The 22,735-nt window shown below is 37.6% G+C and overlaps 2 protein-coding genes across 2 annotated transcripts in view; one reads left to right on the forward strand and one right to left on the reverse strand.

The window, feature by feature from the left end:
• rab3gap2 (RAB3 GTPase activating protein subunit 2 (non-catalytic)) overlaps nt 1-4,866 on the forward strand; it is a 97,414-nt gene extending 92,548 nt beyond the window's left edge. Inside the window, exons 33-35 of the mRNA XM_060831448.1 lie at nt 403-618; nt 1,859-2,017; nt 3,968-4,866. Of these exons, the coding sequence (XP_060687431.1) occupies nt 403-618; nt 1,859-2,017; nt 3,968-4,117 (525 nt within the window). The 3' untranslated portion in view covers nt 4,118-4,866. The remainder of the gene's footprint in view (nt 1-402; nt 619-1,858; nt 2,018-3,967) is intronic.
• The window catches only part of iars2 (isoleucyl-tRNA synthetase 2, mitochondrial), a 104,280-nt gene continuing 86,228 nt past the window's right edge, over nt 4,684-22,735 (reverse strand). Inside the window, exons 18-23 of the mRNA XM_060831450.1 lie at nt 19,688-19,819; nt 12,688-12,794; nt 11,618-11,763; nt 11,334-11,524; nt 8,035-8,179; nt 4,684-7,162 (exon numbers count right to left, since the gene is read on the reverse strand). Of these exons, the coding sequence (XP_060687433.1) occupies nt 7,011-7,162; nt 8,035-8,179; nt 11,334-11,524; nt 11,618-11,763; nt 12,688-12,794; nt 19,688-19,819 (873 nt within the window). The 3' untranslated portion in view covers nt 4,684-7,010. The remainder of the gene's footprint in view (nt 7,163-8,034; nt 8,180-11,333; nt 11,525-11,617; nt 11,764-12,687; nt 12,795-19,687; nt 19,820-22,735) is intronic.

Raw genomic sequence — 22,735 nt, forward strand, 5'->3', positions numbered from 1 at the left:
GCAAATGTTTTGTATGAAAATTTAAATTCTGTACTTAGTAACAAAGGTGCAGTTTTGAGTTTTCAGTGATTGCAAACTATATCAACCATAAGGTTTTAAAAACTTTGTTTCAATTTATAATTGCTTCGAAACTGATTAATTTCTAGCATCTGAGTTCAACTTCAGTCATATTATATGAAGTTGGTTGGAGTACCTACATCTACAGCACAAAAACTATCATTAATGTGGTACTAATTTGGTCATGTTATGCTGATAGGTCACTGAACATGTAAAGTGTTCCAGAACTGGAGCCATTCACAAATATACAACATCAGGAAAAACAAAGGACCAATGTGTTTGTAGCATTTTGTCTTATTTCCTGATACTTTCTAGTGCAATAACTTATCGATTGTTGTCTTCCAGTTCCTCATGAAATTAGTCAGTGCTTCAGTGAAAGAACTAGTCAAACCTGCAAAGACTGAATGTACTTCTAAACAGCAATCACATAGAGAACAAAACGAAGACTGGCCGTCAGTGGCAGTGGAGCTGTCTCAGAACCTCCAAGTAAATGAGGATGTTATCCGCCGACATTATGTATGTGAGCTGTATAATCATGGAATTGACCATATTGGTGAAGAGGTAACACACACATCTATAATTAATTATATAGTTTAAATAAATGACTTAAAGTAATGGAGTAGCCAAGTCATTTCCTTGGTTGTACTTTTCCACAAACTAGGAAGACTGGATGGATCATTTATTGCAACTAATAAATAAGAAACTAATGATTTTATTTTGTGCCTTTCATATTCTAAAGACATCCCAAATTGTTTTGCAGCTAGTGAACTGTTTTTGAACTGTAGTCTGTTATTTAGGCAAATAATATCTTTTTACACAGCAAGGTCTACAAATACTAATGAGACAGTAGCCAAACTGATGATCAACATAATTGAGAATGAAACCTATGGAATAATAGTGGATCTGATTCAGTGGCAGTTTTAATTACCTGCTTAAGGTCACCAACACATCAGGTCCTTGTGTTTATATTTTGCCCTTCAAATCCACCTACGTGTCATTAAATATTTTGACTATTGAATTACTTTTGAACTATAGTCACCATTATGGAAGCAAAGATGGCAGACAAATTATACATAGGAAACTTCTACAAATAGAAAAAAGGGAGAGGATCTCTCTTTGGAAATGGTGATTGAGGGATATATGTAGATCACAATCCTTTTGATCTACAGAAAGTACGGTGAAATCGTTAAATTCTGTGCTATAAAACTTGCAACTCAACTCTGCTCTTGCTAACAGGACCATTTGTCATGTATGAATAATGTCGTATGATCTGTTGAAGGTTGGATCCTACTCTGTATTCTGTACTCTTGACTCAGAATGCTACTTTCAACAATGCCTACGATTCAAAAGTACTTCCAGCTCTAAAACCTGACGTTGCAAATACAAATTTGGTCTGCCTTTGTCTTTTTTCACATTCTGACCCAGTCTTCCAATTATTGGCACTGTTGAAGTGGCATCTCCTACAATAGCCAGCACCCATTACATGTGATAGTGGGACTAAGGAATAAATGGCTAGTTTGTATGGGCATTACTTTTATAGTTGATTGTATATGGAGAACTTGGAAATGTAGTTCTAAAGCCCTCTCTACAGAGAGCCTTTAAGTGTTAAACATTTCAAACTTACTTATAAAGCTGTGCAATGGAAATAATTTAAGTTTGTTTGGTGTATGCTATCTTTTCTAATGAATGCTATCCATGTAGTAGTGGAATAATTTGGGACATTTGTTGGACTAATATTGACTGTTAAACAGGATTTCAGTCTGAATCTTTATAATCTAATTTTTGTTTATCATCTGTCCAGGCCCTTCTGCAGGTACATGATCAAGAGGTTCTGGCATCACAACTGCTTGTACTGACAGGACAGAGACTTGCATATGCTTTACTTCATACTCAGACTAAGGAAGGCATGGAGCTGCTGGCCAGACTCCCACCAGTGTTGTGTACATGGCTTAAGGCTATGGTGAGTATTGGATCTAGTTTATCAATAAAGTTAATACTGATTTTTAAAACATTCAGCAATAAGATTACAGTTACTCTATGATTAGGGAACAAAAATGATTTGACTTTAAGAAAAACTTTGAAATCATTAACTTTCTCTAAACTTTAATTTGGCAGAACATAGAAATTAATTATCTGGTTCTGTGTGTTACCTGGTTCTATGCATTATACAAAGTAGCATTTAACATGTTGACTGTTGCTTTGAGGATAATTCCATAGTAAATACAGTAATGAGAAAAGCACCAGTACATCAAGTAGCTGTAGTCTTATTGCTGAATACTTCTAAAAAAAAATCATCTTTTAAAACTTAGTGTCTGTTTGCTTTAAGAAAATCTAATGGAAAACCATGAACTTGGGAACTTTGATGTTTTCACTTCATGTCTTCTGAAAAAGTTTATAACAGTCACTTGTCACCCGTAGATCCATTGGACTTCTGAATAATCCTTTCAGACTAAACGTTAACTCTTAATGACTCCACAGATGCTGTTCAGTTTCTTCAGGAGTTTGTTTAATTCTGAATATCTGCATCCGCAGCTTTTATAAGAACTGAATGTTGACTTCACATTTTTCAATGATTAAGTGTATGAACTACTTGCCTGTGACAGATAAGGTACCATTAATGTGAATCAAACATACCAGATTTAACTTGTAACAGATTTGTACATAAATTGGTGAAAAGGGAGGTTTAAAGGCTGATTACTATTCAGCTGACTATTTGAGTTAACTCAGGAGATAAAAGGCAGGAAAACAATTATGCATTACTTTCCTAAATTTTTGTTTGCTCAAATAAGAAATGTTGACTTGTGGGAAGGATTAAGCCATGAGTCACAGACCTGACTCGTCAGCTTGTCTGGTTGCATTTACATACCCTGGTGTTATTGCAAAATTGCCTGGCTCAGGTACCTTAGCAACTGTGCATAGGGATTATAATTGATGAAGCAGATGCTATGTACGCTTCCTTTGTGTTCAACAGTATTTTAGCTCTCAAACATGTACCATGACCTCAGAACCAGTGCAAAAATACCAATAAAATACATACGTCCAATGTGTTTCTTGCGCTGAATTTGCTGCTTTTTTGTGCTAAATGGAATGTCAGGAAGCAAAGCACAAACGAAAGCCATTCAGCCCATCAAGTCCATGTCAGCTGTACAGAGCAATCTAGTTAGGTGCTTCCCAACTCTTTACCCCCATAACCCCAATACCAAGACTTGAAAATTGTTGTAATCAGTCATTGTGAACTGAGAGTACAGTGACCTGTTGACCAGCATCCTAATCACCAGTCTAGTTAGATAGATTTATCTTTCTTCAGGACGAATTGTTTTTTTGAGGTTTCAGCCTACATTTGAGTGTTAATTTCTGAGGTGATGGGAGGCGACAGATGGCAGGCCAAGACAATGAGTAAGCAAGCACTAAATCATGTTCAACATTAGGGTGAGAGGGGTAAAATTTAAAAGGGACCAAAGAGGCAACTTTTTCATGCCGAGGGTAGTGCTTGTGTGGAACAAGCTGCCAGAGGAAGTGGTGGAGGCTGGTACAATTACAACATTTAAAAGACATCTAGATGGGTATATGAATAGGAAGTGTTTAGAGGCAAATTGGACTAGATTACGTGAGGAGATCTGGTCAGCATAGTCTGTTCCCATGCTGTAATCTGACTCTATTAAAGCCAACCAATTTATAATGTAGAGATGGCATAATCAATAGTTTATCTGATCAAATCACCCTTTGCTAACACTTTACACATCTTCTCATCCACTGAATAATCAGAATACTGTTTGATTACTGTCTGCTATCCAAGGTGTCACTATGAAAGTCCATTTTGAAGAGCTTAAATTTCAAAGATTTGAGGTTCTCATTGTGTAATCTTTGCTTTGTATTGTACATTGTGATTTCTTGCTTTTACTATTTATAGGATCCTCATGATCTTCAGAACACAGATGTGCCAATTATAGCAACAGCTAAACTGGTGAACAAACTGATAGAACTCTTACCTGAAAACCATGGGCAGTACAGCCTGGTGCTGCACCTGTTAGAAGCAGTTGAAGCCATATCCTCCTTGTGACAAGAATTGACCAATCTTTATTTAAATAGGTCTTCAGATATGACCAGCTGTGAAAAGCTTGGATCGTTTTGATGTAAATGAGCCATTTATGTTTCAATTAATCATGTTCTTGAATACTTATTGTTATAGGTGGGTACTGAAAGTTCTGTTAGACTCTTCAATTTCTGTTCTATTATGTGAGATATCCTAATGCCCAAATAGTTTGCATGGCCATAGTTACATACAGCTGAAGCAAAGCTCACTCGTATCATTTTATTGCTAGAAGATGGCATCAGTCTCAAAATAAACCATATTATGTTGCTGTAGCTATGCACATTAAATGTTAGCTCAAGCAAGTCTGTTCTCAAGGTATTATGTAGTGAACGAGGTTGCATTGTATGGTCCATACATCTATAATTTCTAATCCCATTGTTGGAATGTCTGAAAAAATGGGAGGAATTTTGCAACTTGTTTTCCCAGCAGTAAACAACCCAAACATTCTACTAAGAATATTGATAATGTCTATTTAAAAAAAGCCTTATATCGCAACCCTATTACACACAAAGGAAAATTTGAGTTTATTTTGTTAATATAAAGACAAAAGTTTTTATTTCCTCAATTTTTTTTGGATTTGTATAAGTAACAAAATGAACAGTGATCAGACAGCACTAATGTGTGTACAGATACATTTCCACACTTATCAGTGGACAAAAACCAATTGTAATATTGTAAATTATTGATCATAACTAAATAAAAACTTCAATCCCTGCTGACTTGCTTTTTGTATAAATAATTGGAGTGCATTGCTTGAATATGACAGATAAAATACTTAATGGGAACTGTATGTTGATTTATTTAAACCAAACATTACAGTGAAACTGAGAATTAACTGAAATACAGAAAATTAAAGTGAATGAAAGAAAATTGTAGCATTGAGATGGAGCACCTACTTTGCAGTTAGTTTGTAGAAGTGCATTTAACTCATAGTATCCAATTGACCTATTGAAAAAAAGCTTGTTAAAAGTAATTGGAATAATCTGATCAGATTGAGTATCAAGATTCAGTAGTACCTCATATGCTGTTGCAGTAGTGTTCTGCTTTATATTATCCGAAAAGGGATGTTGAAGACTGAAGGAGTGTCCAGCAGACTGTTCTAGTGTTCTACCCTGTTGCAGAAACAGCTTCGTATGGCACTTGAACAAGGGTAAGCACAATACCAGTGGACTGTAACAGCCCCTTGTAGCTGAGGCTATCGTGGAAGCTAGAATTGGCAGCTAGCCCTACACCATGCTATTTAGTTTGACAGGATGCAGCTTTTTTAAAATTTCTAGTGGGATTTGGAAATAATTACCCTCACAATGTGGTAACTTTCAGGATGCATTGTTTTATTAGCTGTAAGTTTCAAGGCTATGGTTTTGAAAGCACAGAAAAGAAGCACCCTTTCATTTTCTCCATTAATCTGCACACTGCCAAAAACTGGAATGGCCTAATTTCCAATTAAAAAATAAATCATTTCTAGTTCTTTGAAAATAGAAGCTCCACCATGCCCGAGCACTAATATTTGGTAACACAAGGATATTTTAATTACTTGATGACTTAGCAGTCAAGTAGAAAATCGAATTTTAAATGCCCTTGGTTATTGCACTAAGGCTAAAACTGTCCGTTTCTTTGTGATGGTTAAAAGAAGTGGCAATGGTTAAGATCGAGAGGATGGATAGGATGCTTAATGCTGCGTTTAAATTGGGTAGATTTCCCCCAAGAGTTGTTTCATAAATAGACTAAATATAGATTTAGACCAAGTGAAATTAACAGTTGAACCAGAGGGCAGTACCTACAATAAATTCAAACCTGATCCACAAAAATCAGGTGACAAATCTATGGAACAGACTCTTGGGACTGCAGATGTAGGTGATGTTGGTTAAAATGAAGCAGTTCAGGAGTCAGTAAATCAATGGGACTTCACACATAAGTAATGTATACCAGTGTGATATCTTTGAAAGTAGTGCCCCAAAGCAATTTCACATCTGTTGCTAATAGCATTTGCCAGGATTAGTCAAAAACTTATTATTGTCTTATGCCATTACCAGGGTCAAGGAAGGCACACTAAAGTTTTTTTTGTCCGACTTGTTATTTTATAAGAGTCTGTTTGGAAACTAACATCTGTATAATTTATTTGGAATGCATTCTGACTATTTACATACAATGGGTCCAAGGAGCACACTGCTTGCATATAGAACTGAAGTAGCCAAAAGCTGGCAGGGGTTAATCCAATCCATCAGACTCATAACACATTAAATATTTAGCAAACAATATTTAATTTTCCTACTCTGCTATTGCCATTTAAAGTTCACTTTGTACGTTCTTTGAAAGATAAAGGCCTTTCTATATATAAATCCAGTAAACCTTTATTACACAGTCCACAATTCCTTTTAAATCTGCATTACAACAAGCAACATAACCATTCATTAGATCCCCAATAGATTTGTATTACCTGGAATTTTTGTGAACATTGTTTAAGAAACAATTTAGATTTGACATGATTGCCATAATGCAAACAAATTCTCCCAAATTGTATAAACTATTTAAAAAAGCAAATATCAAAACATACCCTTTCTAATACTAGAGTAGGGAAAACTGGAAATTAATAATTATTATTCCCTCTGTAAAACTATCGTCAAAATTTAATTCCAGAAACACCTGATATGTCATATCCATTTGTGCAGAATCATCTTACCCTCTGATCTCCAACTGGGGTTGGTAATTTTGACAAAGCCCTGCCAAAATTTAACAAGACCTCAAAGGTGGGAATGTGATGATGAAATATCTAGTTCCCCATGGTGGAATCTACTTTTATGTTGCATATTCATTCATACATCTCTATTATATTCAGTGCTTACAGGAATAACTTGACAAATTAAACACTCCACTTCCCAGCAATAATGTCCAGGCAACGTGGGCAGGGTGTCAGCGCTGATGTTGATGTATATTTCTTACAGCGAGGACATCTTTCTTTGGTAGCCGAATGAACAATTACTTTGTATGATGTTTCCTCAATGATATCACCACCTAAACAAATAGGAATAATTACCATTATATATATATATGAATTTGAATGCTTCATCAATCAAATCACTTAGTATTATTCAATACTGAGTTCATCTTGCAGTTCTTTTCTTGCCATTGATTATTTCCCTATCATGACAATTTTATGTTCTCCTCTGTGCCCGCTACAGGCAATGGGGGCATACAATCTCATGGTTTTGTGACTAATACAAATTTTAGTGGGACTAAATTTAATTACTGAATCAGATTGATGGAAGAATTGTGAAGCTTGTTTTGAAAATTGCTTTTTCTTCTTTTAAAATTGAACAAAAATAATTAATATCCTTTACATGCTTAAGGATTTGACTTTGATCATGACCCTAAAATATCATGAGCATACAATCAAGACTATTACAATACAATTCTTTTCACAGCAACTTGATTCTTTGATGCAGTCACCCTTCCATCCAAAGTGTTTTCAGTGATTTTTAGTAAACTTTTTAAAAATATAATTATTTGCTTAATATTCTGTTTCGCACTAAGAATGAAACAAATATTTCAAAGTAGTCGATTAAATAAAGCAGCAGGTAATGACTGAATCAACCTTCAATATTATGGATTTGAAGTGTCTTGGTGTTGATATCAGTCTTAGTTTTGAGCCACATGGTAATTAAATCAAACCAAATTATGAAACATGGACTTGCTTACAAAGCCAACTGTGCCTGCATTTCTAGAATAAGTGGCTTCAAAACTGATCCTAATAGCAGTTGCTCATTGAGCAAGAATACATTTATTCTACTGTGAATGATCAATTCCAGTTCTTCATCTAATTTATACCTCCAACAACTTTCTTCAAGAATTCTAGGCTATTACATGAAAGTGGAAGACTGGTTTACCTTCTAAATTGATTTCAAACTTCCCTTCAATCAAATCTGACTCTGCAGGCATGTCCCGAGGAATAGCAGGAAGCAATGTAGTGTGTGATGCCATCATCAGCTCATTCAGTTGTGAAGTACTGGATATTTTCTCACGCTGTAGTTGCTTGACAAAGCAAAAAGGTAAACTTAGAATGTACAGTGTTATATTTTTAAAATAGGAGATAGCCTTCTGTATACAAAATTACATTCAAACCCTTGGCTTATATGTACAACAATGTAGCCTTGTGGATCACTCCAAACAAATTTAAAATATTGCAGTCTAGTTGATGTATCAAAAACCATGACCGACATAAGTTGCTTCTGCTATGCATGTGAGCAATATTTTTAAAAAGCTATCAAAGAGAACATTGTCTTGTGCCTACTGAGCTGTAGCTGGTGGTCTTCATTAAGTTGTTTGACAGAGTCCAGCTTTAATTAAGACTTAGTTCTTCAGTAGTCTTGGTAAAACAAAAGGTACTCTTGAATTAATGAGACAAAAAAAATCCCAATCTTAAATTTACTTTTAATAATGGAACATCCACAACAGGTAAAAAGATTCCAAAGATTCTCAATCTTCTGAGTGAAGATATTTTTCTGTTCTTGCTATACAGAATTGATCCCTTATCCTGAAATTCTGTCAGCTTGATCAAAATTGAATAGTAAGGGGGAGAAAAGTCAGTTTCCATTCTGTTAATCCCCTTCATAATCTCAACTGTTACAATGAGATCAAATCTCAATCTTCCAAAGACTATAAACTATTTTTGTCAGTCTTTCATCAAAGTACGACCCTCATTCCAGGGACCAATCCAATGAACCTTCACTGTTCTGGAACGCAGCAGGCAATTTCAAGTTTGCAGATAACAGGCTTCAATAATAGAGGTATGGAATTAAGGAGAAAGGAAACTATGATAAACTTATATATGACACTGTTTGACCTGCACTGGGGTATTGTGTACATTTCTGGGTACCACATTAGAGGAAGTATGAGACTGCATTGGAGAGAGTGCAGAAAAGGTTTATGAAAATGGTTCCAGAGATGAAACCCTTCAGTTATTAGGAAAGAGTGGAGAAGTTGAAAGAAAACAGTTCTATCATACTCCTGTTTGACTTCTCAGAAGGTTTAAAAATCACGAGGTTTCTAGTCAGAGTAAATGAAGAGAAATTGTTCCAGTTCGGAAAGGGATCGAGAACTAGAAGTACAGTTTTAAAGTGTTTCATGAAAAAGGCAAGTGCAAGATGAAAAGAACAAAAAAAAGCAATGAGTAGAATGCACTGACTGGAAGTGGGTTGCAGACAGATTCAATTGAGAGGATTGGAGGGTTACAGGGAATAAGCAGGAAATTGACATCATGTTAAAACGCTCAGACCTGGAGCAGACACTGGGCTGAATAGCTGCTTACACTGTAAAAAGTCTCCATTATTGCTTCAAATGCAAGTACATCCTTCTTTAATACAGCAGAGAAAATGGAGTACAGCATTTATGGTATGGTCCCACCAAAGCTCTACACAATTGTAACAAGACTTTGTGATATCTTTTCCACAATCCCTTTGCAGTAAAGGCCAACATGCAATTTTCTTTTCTCATGACTTGTACCTGCATGTTAACTTGTGTTCCTTGTATGTGATTTTTCTGATCGATACTTAGAAAATTTACACCAAAAATTATTCTGCTCCTCTACTCTCAAAGCAAAGCCAGTAGAGTAACTTCGCACTTTCCACATTAATCTTTTAACATGACCTCCTCACAATTTACATAATCATCACACTAAGACAAAGATTCAGAGAGTAATGTATCCATCATCAATACAGATTGTAAATGCTGAAAGCCCAGTGGTGATCTGTTCAGTACTTCTCTAGTCACAACTTACCAACTATCTGCAACTGTGTTAACATATCACTCCCAACTCCATGAGCGATGAAATTATTTATTAAACCTTTTTGTGGACCTATTGAATGGCTTTTGAAAATCCAAGTATACTACTCATCTGACTCAACTAATAGAGTCATCTACTCTACTAGTTGGCATCATCAAAACTTAAAATTTGTCAAACAGGATTTTCCTTTTGTAAAGCCATTTTGATTTTTTTTGTGCATTTAGACTTGCGAAGTATCAGGTTCCAGCAATTCTCCAGATGCCTACATTGAGACGAATTGGCCTGTAGTTCTCCTTTTTATTTCTTCATCCTTAAACGGGAGTGTTATTTTGTTAACTTTGAGCCATGTCATGTCAGCAATCAGAATCTGGGGATTATTGGAATTTAGTCTCGAGTTCCTTTTGCACTTTTTTCATTGCTGATGGCAATTACTCCAATTTCCTCACCTTCCACCTACTCATTTTTCACAAACCATGGATCCAATAATGTCCAATTTCTGTTAGAATAATACCAACTTAAAAACAACTACAATTATTATCATTTGGGAGTACAGATCTTATAACTGCTAAGAGACATGCTGTTGAATTTGTTGGTCTTGCACTCAACAGGACAGATGGAAGATTACCAACATTTAAAGAGAACATTTATGCTGCATGAGAAAAGAATGTTGTGGTCAGTAAGAGGACTCCAATTTTTGAGGCATTGCCAGGAAGAGTACACCATGGAAGTTATTCACCATTGTTTAAATTCAAACCTGATTGCATTGACAAAGACTGTGCTTGCAAACTTAGAAAGGATATCGAGGTTCTGGTGCTGATGTTAGGCTGGGGTGGACAGAATTAAAATTCACAACTCCAGGTTATAGGTCCAATAAGTTTATTTGAAAGTACAAGCTTTCAGAGCGCTGTTCCTTCGTCAGGTAACTTGTTGAATTATAACCTGGTGTTGTGTGATTTTAAACTCCGAAGTGTCCAATTTTAGGTGCAATTCTGTATTTAGACAGCACTTACTGAACAGTCTCAAGTATATCAACAATTACACTAAACTAATTTAAGGTCATCAGTTGGGCTGGCAATTACACTTGGTAGAAGCTACACAGATTCATATACATAGCTCTATTCTGTGTAAGAAGCAAAAAAATGTCCATACATTGCACCTTATTGTTTCCTGATACATTTCCCATGGCAGCACCTCAGCGAGGGTATAGTACATTCTTCCTGGTAATGCCTTGACCAAATGGAGTACACTTGCCAACCACTCAACACGTTTTTCTCATGCATTGTAAACTGCCATTCTTTTTGAATGTTGGCATCCTTACACCTATTCTGATCATTGCAAAATGAAAAGCTTCAATAGTGGGGCTCCTCTCAGCAAAACTCAACTATTACACATTGAGAAGATTACCTCCATCAATTCCAGCAACAAACTGGGCTCGATTATAATGGTTATATCGTATTCCAGTGCATTTTTGCCAGGTATAGAGCTCAAGAAGCTATCTCTTATTGCGCAAGCACCTTCAATAGCCTCCACAATGCCAGGCTTTCTCCACACAGAACTGGCCTTTATCCAGCCAGTTCGAAACACACTCTGAGGCTCTGAAAGAAAACAATTTAGATATGCATTCATTGTGCTTTGAGTCACAAATTTTAGAATACAAATGCAAATAACAGCACTGAAAAAAATGCTACCTTTTTGGTTTGATTGGTGTTGGAATACTTCTTCTGCAAGGTGAGGCAGGATTGGGGCTACAGAACGTGTGATTACATCTAATACTTCATCTAAAACTGTCTGACATGATAGACGCTTGGTGCTTTTCTCATCTTCACAATATAATCTGCAATTTTAATACAATAATGTTTAGGCAGACATAAACTCTAATATCTGCAGCAGAAAATAAAATGCCACATCAGCTCCATGGCTAACTCCTTAATGAAACAGCCTATGTCAACATATAATCAGCTCTAAAGAATGACAGGTAACAAAGCATGCTACATAAACATCAGACACCAAACAAAGACCAGACGTCTCTGACCTCTAACAGGATGACTGTCACACAGGTTGCCCCACTATTTTGGAGATCAGCAATGATTACAAATTAAACAAGGCCTGTCATGTCAGTACTATCACTATAACTGCAGGACCTATGCTGTTAATCTAACAATGAGCTCATTCTTCCTAGTCCTTTAGAGCTTCTCCTTAGAAAGCTCAAGTCAAGAGTGATTAGAATATGCAGCATCATGTGGAAGATAGCAGTTTTCTTGACTGCTGCCTCAACATTGCTCTAAAATATCACTAGGGGGCACTGTGTTGCAATACACATGATCTATAAGATATACTATACTGCAGCAATTCGACAGCATGCCTCTTGTCTACAACCACTACCATCAAACAGGACAAGAGAAAATATTGTGTGAATGGCATCACCTCAAAGTCACACACCCTGACATGAATATACCTCATCACTCACCTATACTAAAGTACTGGAATTTCCCTACTTAACATTAAGTGAGCATTCCTGCACAAGGACTGTAGAGATTTAAAGGTATCACTGCCTTTTTAGAGCAACTGAAAGTCAGTAAATACCAACGTTGTGGTGTTGCCATATCTGAAAACTAATTTTGTGGCAATGTAAACTGATCCTGATCTGATCTACACATATAACCATTAGGCGGTTTAGAAGTCCATTTAAGTACTTAGTAAATGGCTTTTTGGTTTGCAAATGAAGTTTCAACATTGCCATTATGAATCTTATACTAACCGATCTTTGATGATGCTGAAGTAAAAGTTAGAGAGTTCTCGGTTAATAAATGCCAACAGAAGGCGAATAACTTTTCCAAAATCACACTCCTTATAGGCCTCTGTAACCTGAATCAAATTAAAACAAATTTTGCCTATAAATACTTGTTTCAAAACATACACATTTCAGCTACTTACAAACAGTAATAGAAATAGAAAGATTAAGTACAGATAGAAGATCCTTTTTCCGAAAATACAAAACCGAAAAGCTCTGAAATCCGAAGGTTTTTATGCGAAGTTTTTTCTCATTAACAAGATTGTTTGGCAGGCAAACAGTTAACCCAAGTCGACACCTACTCAATGCGTGTCACTTAGCTGCAACTTGAAGGGGCATGGCCAAGCACCGACTGTCCTGTTCTTACTTAGAAGTCTGCTCCTCCAGTAAGATGTTTTAAAAATTTCACCATTAAACCATCAGTCATTCTGAAAACTGAAAAATTCCAAATTCCAAAAAACAGCTGGTCCCAAGTATTTCGGATAAAGGATTGTCTACCTATATAACTTAAATTCAATTCTGTTACCAATAAAATGTGTGGCTCATATTGTCCCTTCTCGTTCACATGGTTTTGCTAACCCACCTTTTAAGACCAGAATTACTAACTCTCACAATGATAAAATGCTCACAAAATGAAAACTGTTAAACATTCAGAATTTGACTCAATTGTTTTCTCTCTCTGGCGTAGGTCAGCAACTCTCTTGCAGATAAAGAATGATTTGAGAAATAGTGGTTAATTAGATGGTCAGTGAATGAGCAGACTGCCCTCCTGTTGCTATCAATTCCTGACATATTTAAAACCCCAGGTGATGGAACATATTTTGCAATCACAGCAGCGATGTTTCCCCATCTTCACTGGGGTAATTTTCAGGGTAGAGTGTTTTACAATTAAATCAACAATTCTCATCAAAATCAGAAATGGTAGTCTTCCAACTATCTTACTGGATGAGTCAGCCCTTGATCTTGAGAGACAAGTTCAAATTCAATTCATTATCCGGATCTGAAATGCTAAACCGGTATCTGTAATGATTATTTTATTACCAGATTGTCATAAAATCTCATCTACTTTACTCCCATAAAAGATGAAAATCTGCCATCCTCAGATCAGACCTAAATGTCCATCTAGACGCACAATAAATTAACTGTTAGCTACCCTCTGAAATGATCAAACAACTATCCCAATTATATCAAAACCAACATGAGAAACCATAACAAAATAATCAAACAGAGTTTCCAGCATTGATCTAAGCACATGATTCAACATATGAAATTGGAGCAGGAACAGACCAATTAGCCATTAAAGTCTGTTTCTCCATTCAATGAGATCATGGTTATCTATGTTTCAAGTTCCACATTACTGCCTACTCCCAATAACTGTCCATTCCCCTGTCTAACAAGAATCTATCTCTGCCTTTAAAACATTTAAAGATCCGGACTTCTTTGGCAGTGTTACAAAAGCGCACAATCCTCAGAAAAAAAAACTCATCGCTGTCTTGATCTAAACAGACTCACCAAATCCAGATGATATTGCAAAATCTTCCTCACAAATACCAAGAAGATGCTACCAAAATAGGGAGAGCTGCTCCATGGATTCATAAAATCCTTACAGTGCAGAAGCACACCATTCAACCCATCAAGTCCAGAACTTCCCTCTGAAGAGCATCCCCCCAGACTGAGCCTCCCACCGTATCCCTGCATTTCCCATGGCTAATCTACCTAGCCAGCACATCCCTGGACACTGGGAAATTTAGCATGGCCAATCCACTTAACCTGCATATCTCTGGACGGTGGGAGGAAACTGGAATACTGAGAGGAAACCGATGCAGACACGGGTAGAATGTCCAAACTCTACACAGACAATCATTCATAATTCATCTGCTGACAGTCTGACATTGTCAGCCTTGGCTCAGCTGGTAGTATTCTTGCCTCTCAATCAAAAAGGTTCCAGGCTGAAGTTTCACTGAGGGACTTGATCACAAAACACAAGGCCAAAGGCCAATGCTCATACGCAATACTGAGGCAGTCCCACACTGTTTACTATCTTTCAGGTAAAATGCTAAATGAAAACCCCATCTGCCTTTTCAGCAGACATGAAAAATCCCATGGTACTATGTCAAGGAGAAGGAGAGTTACCTCCAGTGCCCCTGACAGTATTGGTAAGGTAACCACTGCACAGCCCCTACAGATAAAAAGTCCCATCTTTTCACAAAGTCTCTTCTGTCCTAACTATCACCATGCAAATGGAATTGATTCAGAACAGATTTAGATTAAAACTAAGCATCCATGAGGCACTGTGGGCTATCAGGAGCAATACAATTACATTCAACTATAACCCATAACCTCCTGGCCCAGGCACATTCATTAATCTAGCATTACCAGTGAGCAAGGGGAACAATCCTTGTTTAATGCAAAGTAAAGGACAGCACACCAAGATCAGCACTGTGCATACATAAACATTATGTACGATCAAGTGTCCAACTTGGTGAAGCTACAATACATAACTATATGTATGTCAAACCCCATAACCCATGGATCTGATGGCTCTGCAATCCTGCTACATCCAGTAGTGAAGATGGTGGACAAATAAACTAACTGGATGAAGGATCAAACAACATCATCAAAAAAGGAAAAGCCCAGAATATCAGTGCAAAAGACAAGGTTGAAGCACTTGCATCCATCTGGAGTCAAAATTCTCCAATATCGCAAATCTCAGTCTGCAGCCAATATGATTCTCTCCACCTGATATGAAGAATCGGATACTACAAACACTGCTGGCCCTGGCAACATCGTAGCTGCAGGCAATATTATGAATGCTTGCACGCCAGAACCAGCCTCACTTCAAGCTGAGCTATTCTAGCACAGATACAACACTGGCATCAATGTGGAAAAATGCCCTTGTGTCCTGTCCAGAAAAATTACAATAGTTCCAGTCCAACCAAGTTCTGGCATAAATCTATTCTAATTTGTCAGCAAAGTGGAGGAAATTGTTATCAATAGTATAAGTTACCATTATGCCACATGAGGAGTTGAGAGTCTGGTGCTGGAAAAGCACAGCAGGTCAGGCAGCATCTGAGGAGCAGGAGAATCGAAATTTCGGGCAAGAGCCCTTTATCAGGCATCCTGATGAAGGGCGTCTGATGCCGTTCATGCCTTTATGCCACATGAGCCAGGAAATGGCAATCTCCAAAAAGAGAGTATAACCATTCTTCCCTTGGCATTCCCTGACATTACTACTGTTGAATTTCATACTATTAACATCCTAGCAGTAATCACTGACCAGATACCTAACTAGATCAGTCACTTAAATACTGTGGTTCTATATGCAAGTCAGAGATTGATCCCCAAATTCCTTCTACAGGACTTAAGTTAAGTGTGATCCAATATTCTACTTTTGCCTGGTTGATCACAGTTCCAATTATACTCAAGATCCTTATAAAGGAAGGCTGGATAGACTAGGACTTTTTTCACTGGAGTGTAGAAGGTGATCTGATCGAAGTTTATAACATAATGAGAGGTATAGATAGAGTTATCGATAGTTCTCTTTTCCCTAGAATGGGGAATTTCAAGACTCGGGGGCACTTTTTTAAGGTGAAGAAGAAAGATTTAAAAAAGACATGGGGGCAAATTCTTTACACAGGGGGCAGTTCATTGTGGAATGAACTTACTGAGAAAGTGGTGGGTGTGGGTATAATCTTCTAGGAGAAAGTGAGGACTGCAGATGCTGGAGATCAGAGCTGAAAATGTGTTACTGGAAAAGCACAGCAGGTCAGGCAGCATCCAAAGAGCAGGAGAATCGACGTTTCAGGCATGAGCCATTCCTGAAGCAGGGCTCATGCCTGAAACGTCGATTCCCCTGCTCTTTGGATGCTGCCTGACCTGCTGTGCTTTTCCAGCAACACATTTTCAAGTGTGGGTATAATTACAATGTTTAAAAGACTTTTGGATAGATACATGATTTGGTAAGGTTTGGAGAAATATGGGTTAGGAGCAGGCAGGTGACACTAGTTTAGTTTGGGATTATGTTCGGCATGGCCTGGTTGGACTGAAGGGTCTGTTTCAGTGCTGTATGACTCAATGACCAACCAAGGCAAAACGCAGCCCACTTGATTGGCATCCTATCCTCCAGCATCATTCAATGTGGCTGCAGCATGTACCATCTACAGGATGCACTGCAATTGTTCACTATAGCGTATTCAACAACCTGTACTAAACATGCAATCTCTACAAGGAGAAAGTGAGGTCTGCAGATGCTGGAGATCAGAGCTGAAAATGTGTTGCTGGAAAAGCGTGTTGCTTTGACCTGCTGCACAGATGCAATCTCTACAACCTAGAAGGACAAGGGCAGTGGACACATGGGCTCATCACTACCTCAATGTTGTCCTCCAGTTCACATACTACTGTAACTTGGAAGTTTGTGTGCAGTTTTTGCATCATCACAGAGTCAAAATATCAGAATTGTCTCTCTCACTGCACTATAGGGAATTTTTCACCACTTGGACTGCGTCAGTTAAAGGAGGCAATCCACCATCACCTTCTAAACTGTTGATGAAAAATAATTTTAACCTTTGCTCACACACATATGGTGCGTACAAGCTTGATTTAACTCAGGTATTATTAACATGAAGATACCATTGAGCTTAATAATTGTGGTTATTTTAAACAAAATGAATATATCCATTATTTTTTCTAATGGTTCATTGCTGTTTTTTTCCTGCTGTCAGTGGAAAGTTACTTACTTAAAACATTTAATAATAGTTCAGTTCTAGAATGCTCCCGCTGATGCTGCCAAGGCTAGCCCTACGTAAATTATATGGCTGGTTGGGCTCCTTTATTTGGAACCATAGACGGCCCCTTATTAAGCTGAAGCAGCTACAGCTTCCACAGGCAGGGGGAGGACTGGACTTCCCAGACTTTAGGAAATATCAGTTAAGCTCCCTACTAAGTTACATAGCTGATTGGGTTTCATCTGATCCACAATCAATTTGGCTGGATATCGAAGCCTCCCAAGTAAAATACCCACTTATTAACCTTTTATTTTCAGATAAGGGGGAAATCATTACAGACCACTGTAAAAATCCCATAATATTAAACACAATTAAGGCCTGGAATATAACGCGGCAAAATGAGGGTAACTCACATAAAACATCCCCCCATGCACCAATAGTAGGCGCATGGGGATTCCAACCGGGGATTACAGATGCCACCTTTAAACTCTGGAGATCCAGGGGCATCTCATGCTTAGGGGACCTATTTAAAGATGGGATCCTGATGTCCTTTGAGCAGCTGCGTCTGAAATTCGGAATACCTAATGGGGATCTCTTTCGATACTTCCAAGTTCGAGATTATATACAGAGGAAGACTACATTAATAGATAGTCTTTATAAATCAGACAGAGAACGTAATGTCTTACGACCAGCGGGGGCATCCTCCGTTAGTACTATATACCATTTGCTACATGATGGAGTCTCAGGAGACATGGATGACCTGCTTAAAACATGGGAGCAGGACTTGGGGCTAGAAATCTCTGAGGATATGTGGAATGACATTTGGGAAAATGCTAGAAGAATTGCTATCTGTAACAGAACTCAGGCTATCCAACTAAAGATACTTCATAGGGCCCATATAGCTCCGGCTCGACTGGCAAAATTTAAGGCAGGAGCATCTCCAATGTGTCCCAAATGCAAAATAGAGGTGGGTACTCTTGTACATTGTCTGTGGACTTGTCAGAAAATCCGCAGATACTGGACTAAAGTGGCAAATACCCTGACAGAAATTTCAGGAACGGAAATTAGGGTGGACCCTGTATCTCTCCTTTTGGGCTTTTCGAACCTCTCATCTCTGGATATGCATGGGAAGAGACTATTTTCTATTCTCTCTTTCTGTGCAAGGAAAAATATTTTGGTGAACTGGGTGGCTGAGGGCCCCCCTGGACTTTCAAATTGGCACAGATTAATTATGGAATATATCCCCCTTGACTTCCTCACAAATATGGTGCACCGAAAGACTGAATTATTTTATAAAATATGGCAGCCCTTTTTGAATTATATAAATGCAGATATTTCGGCTATCCTAACAAGGGCTTTTATTTAGTGAAGATTTCAGACCGGGCTGCTCCGGGGCCCCTTGGGAGAGGAATCCTGCGCGAATACGGGTTTTATTATATTTGATGTTTATACATTCCAAGCATGTAAGAGACTTAGGTATACACTCTGGTTAGTTATAGGTTAGATTAGTAGAAAGTTGAGGTTTTTTTCTTTCTTTTTTCGTTTCTTTTTTTTTCTTTTTTTGTTTTCTTTCTTTCTCTTTTCTTTGTTAAATTATGACTATTGTATATATGATTTAATTGTACATCAATGTTTGTATTTGAGAGTTTTGTTTATTTTTGTAAATTTGCAAAAATGTTAAATTTCAATAAAAATATCTACAAAAAAAAATAATAGTTCAGTTCTGAAGGGTCATTGGACACGAAACATTAACCCTGCTTTCTCTCCATAGATGTTGCCAGACCTGCTGAATTTCTTCAACAATTTATTCCATAATATGCACTGCTGTGCTTTAGGAACTCATAACTTTGATGGTTTTGTAAATTGTGCCTTAAGAATGATAATAGATATTTCTGGTGTTTATTCCCCCTTCATTCTTTCATGTGATGTGGGAATTGTTGGCAGAGCCAGCACTTGTTGCGTTTCCCTAAATGCCTTCAAACTGATTGATTTGCGCAGTCATCTCAAACAGCAGTTAAAAGTCAGCCAACTACATTGCCTTGGGTCTGAGTCTGGAGTCACATGTAGGCCTGATAATTAGGTTGGTAGATTTTCTTCCCAACAAGACAATCATGAATTAAATAGGTATTTACACAATTTACGACAATTGTCACGATTATTGAGACTGTATTAGAGATTTATAAATTGCATTCAAATTCCACCAGCTACCACAGGGGCCTTGAATTGATATCCCAAAAAATTACCTTGGTGCTGTAATCTTGAAGGAGATGAAGCATATATTGATCCACCATTAGCATTTGTTCACTTGGAACTCCATCAGTTTCAGGGTTAAAATTATAAAGGTTCCCCAACATAAAGCGTAATGTATTCCGTAACTGAAAACACAGAATAAATTATTAAGATAAAGAAGCAGCCTCCCTGGTTTGTCTTCACCAGACGGCAAGGTAGAGATGGTCTTTATCACAAACTTCTAAGAGAATACGTATGATTGAAGGATGACAGATTTATGGCTGTTCTAAATTAAGACATGTTGAACACTTCTGAATAAATCACTGCAAATATTAAAATAATGGCCATTATTAATAATTTTGTTTCTAGCTCATATCATAAATGAAACTCTTGACTTGTGCAATACACAAATTATTTCAGTTTAATGCATCATTTTAATTTTATAATAGGCTAAATAGAACACCAAAGCTCTTAACTAATTTCCAGATACCTTGCTCTTCAAAATATTCGCAAAATTATGTTTTCAAAAATGTCTAACAAAACAGCTAAGATGCCTAATCATTGTTTGTGAAATGCTGTAACATATCCTAATGATGTAAAAGGAGCTATATAAACGAGCGAGTTTTGAGAAGAGTTGTAGCTCAGGTTGAGGTTCTGGGTGTAGGTTTGCTTGCTGAGCTGGAAGGTTTGTTTTCAGACGTTTAGTCACCATGCTAGGTAACAAATTCAGTGAGTCTCCGAACGAAGCACTGGTGGTGTAGTCTACTTTCTATTTATATATTCGGGTTCCCTTGGGTTAGTGAGGTCATTTCCTGTGGTGACATTTCCTATGGTGGTGTCATTTCCTGTTCTTTTTCTCAGAAGGTGGTAAATGGGATCCAAGTCAATGTGTTTATTGATACAGTTTCAGTTGGAACGTCATGCTTCTAGGAATTCTCGTGCATGTCTCTGTTTGTCTTGTCCTAGGTTGGATGTGTCGTCCTAGTCGAACTGGTGTCCTTCCTCACCTGTATGTAAGGATACAAGTGTCCTGGTGGCTAGTTTTCTGCCTGTTTGTCCAATGTAGGTCATGCAAGGTATTTTGTAGGTGACATTAGTTTTGTATGTTGTCTGTATAGGGTCCTTCAAGTTAATTAGCTGCTGTTTTAGTGTGTTGGTGAGTTTGTGGACTACCATGATGCAAAAGGGTCTGAGTAGTCTGGCAGTCATTTCCAAGATGTATTTGATGTCGGGGAGAGTGGCTAGGTTTTCTGGACGTGTTTGTCTGCTTGTTTGGGTTTGTTGCTCAGAAATCGGCAGACTGTGTTCATTGGGTACCCATTCTTTTTGAATACACTGTATAGGTGATTTTCCATTGCTCTGCGTAGTTCCTCCATGCTGCAGTGTGTGGTGGCTCGTTGAAATAATGTTCTGATGCAACTTAGTTTGTGGATTTTGGGATGATTGCTTCTTTAGTTCAGTATTTGTTGTTTTCCTGTGGACGCTAGGTTAAACTTCTGCATTGGCTGATTGCTTTACTGTGACATCTAGCAATGGCAGTTTGTTGTTGTTTTCCTCCTCTTTAGTGAATTTTATGCAGTAAGCGTAGTATTGATGGTGTTGAAGGTTTCCTTTAATTTGTTTCATTTATTGATGACAATGGTGTCATCCACATAGCAGACCCAACGTTTGGATTGGATGATTGGCAAAGCTGTTTGTTCGAGTCTCTACATTACTACCTCTGCAACGGCATGATAGTAGCCCGCAAACCCACCAACACACTAAAACAGCAGCTAATGAATTTGAAAGACCCTATACAGACAATAAGCAAAACTAATGTCATCTACAAAATATCTTGCAAGAACTGTAACAAATACTACATTGGACAAACAAGCAGAAAACTAGCCACCAGGATCCATGAACATCAAGCAGCCACAAAAAGACATGACCCAACCTCACTAGTATCCTTACATACACGTGAGGAAGTTCATTACTTCGACTGGGACAACATATCCATCCTAGGATAAGTCAAATAGAGACATGCATGAGAATTCCTAGAATCATGACATTCCAACCAAAACTCTATCAACAAACACATTGACTTGGATCCCATTTACCTACCCACTGAGAAAAAGAACAGGAAATGACACCACCACAGGAAATGACATCAATCACCCAAGGAAACCCAAATATATAAACAGAAAGTGGCTACACCACCAGTGCTTCATTCAGAGGCTCACTGACGATGTTACCTAGTATGGTGACGAAATGTCTGAAAACAAACCTTCCAGCTTAGCGAGCAAACCTACATCCAGGACTATATAAATGCTGGGGACCATCTGAAGAAATGGATATTTTCATAACAAGCCCAGTGATTGATCCTTCCTGGTACTCTGTTTAAACATTTCTTTCATTGGAGGCTGTTGAGTAATTTCACTCTGTGACACTATAATGCCAAAGAGTGCCTCTCTTTGATAGTGCAACAGAATATGAAATGCAGAACACTAAATTTAGAATAGAACAGAATAGCAAACACCCATTCAACCTATGGTTTACAAAAATCAACTCAAACAGCAGACAGGTTTAGCATTTCCATGCAGTCCGTATTCCCGACAGTCTCATCCATTCAAGCAATATTTGCTTAAATACAGCTGAAAAAGGGGCACATGTTGTTGCAACATTCTGTGTTGTACTCTTCAGAACATTTGCAAGAAAACCAATATAAGATGATGACAACATTTTTATACCATATGAGAAAAATGTGTTGACTGTTTGTTGAATGAACTCTGATGGGCAGAAAATTGCATAGTAAGTTTTGTTTAAAATTTAAACGAGACAGGCGGACTCCAAATGTTAAAGTCATTACCTTGAGCAATAAACTGGAGAATGGCTGTTGCTTATTTTGTTACATTGTAATAGGCACAGTGTGCTTTATCTGCAAAGAACCGCATCTCGTGTGTTAATATATGAAGCTTCCAGTATGTGCAGGTGCACCACACTATGTGCCCAACTCTCTGGTTGATGGCTTTTCACTGTCGTCCGTCACTGTTCCCTTTTACTACTAATCTAGTAGATTGTGGAAA

The sequence above is a fragment of the Hemiscyllium ocellatum genome, chromosome 10, assembly GCF_020745735.1.
Source record: "Hemiscyllium ocellatum isolate sHemOce1 chromosome 10, sHemOce1.pat.X.cur, whole genome shotgun sequence".
Lineage (NCBI taxonomy): Eukaryota > Metazoa > Chordata > Chondrichthyes > Orectolobiformes > Hemiscylliidae > Hemiscyllium > Hemiscyllium ocellatum.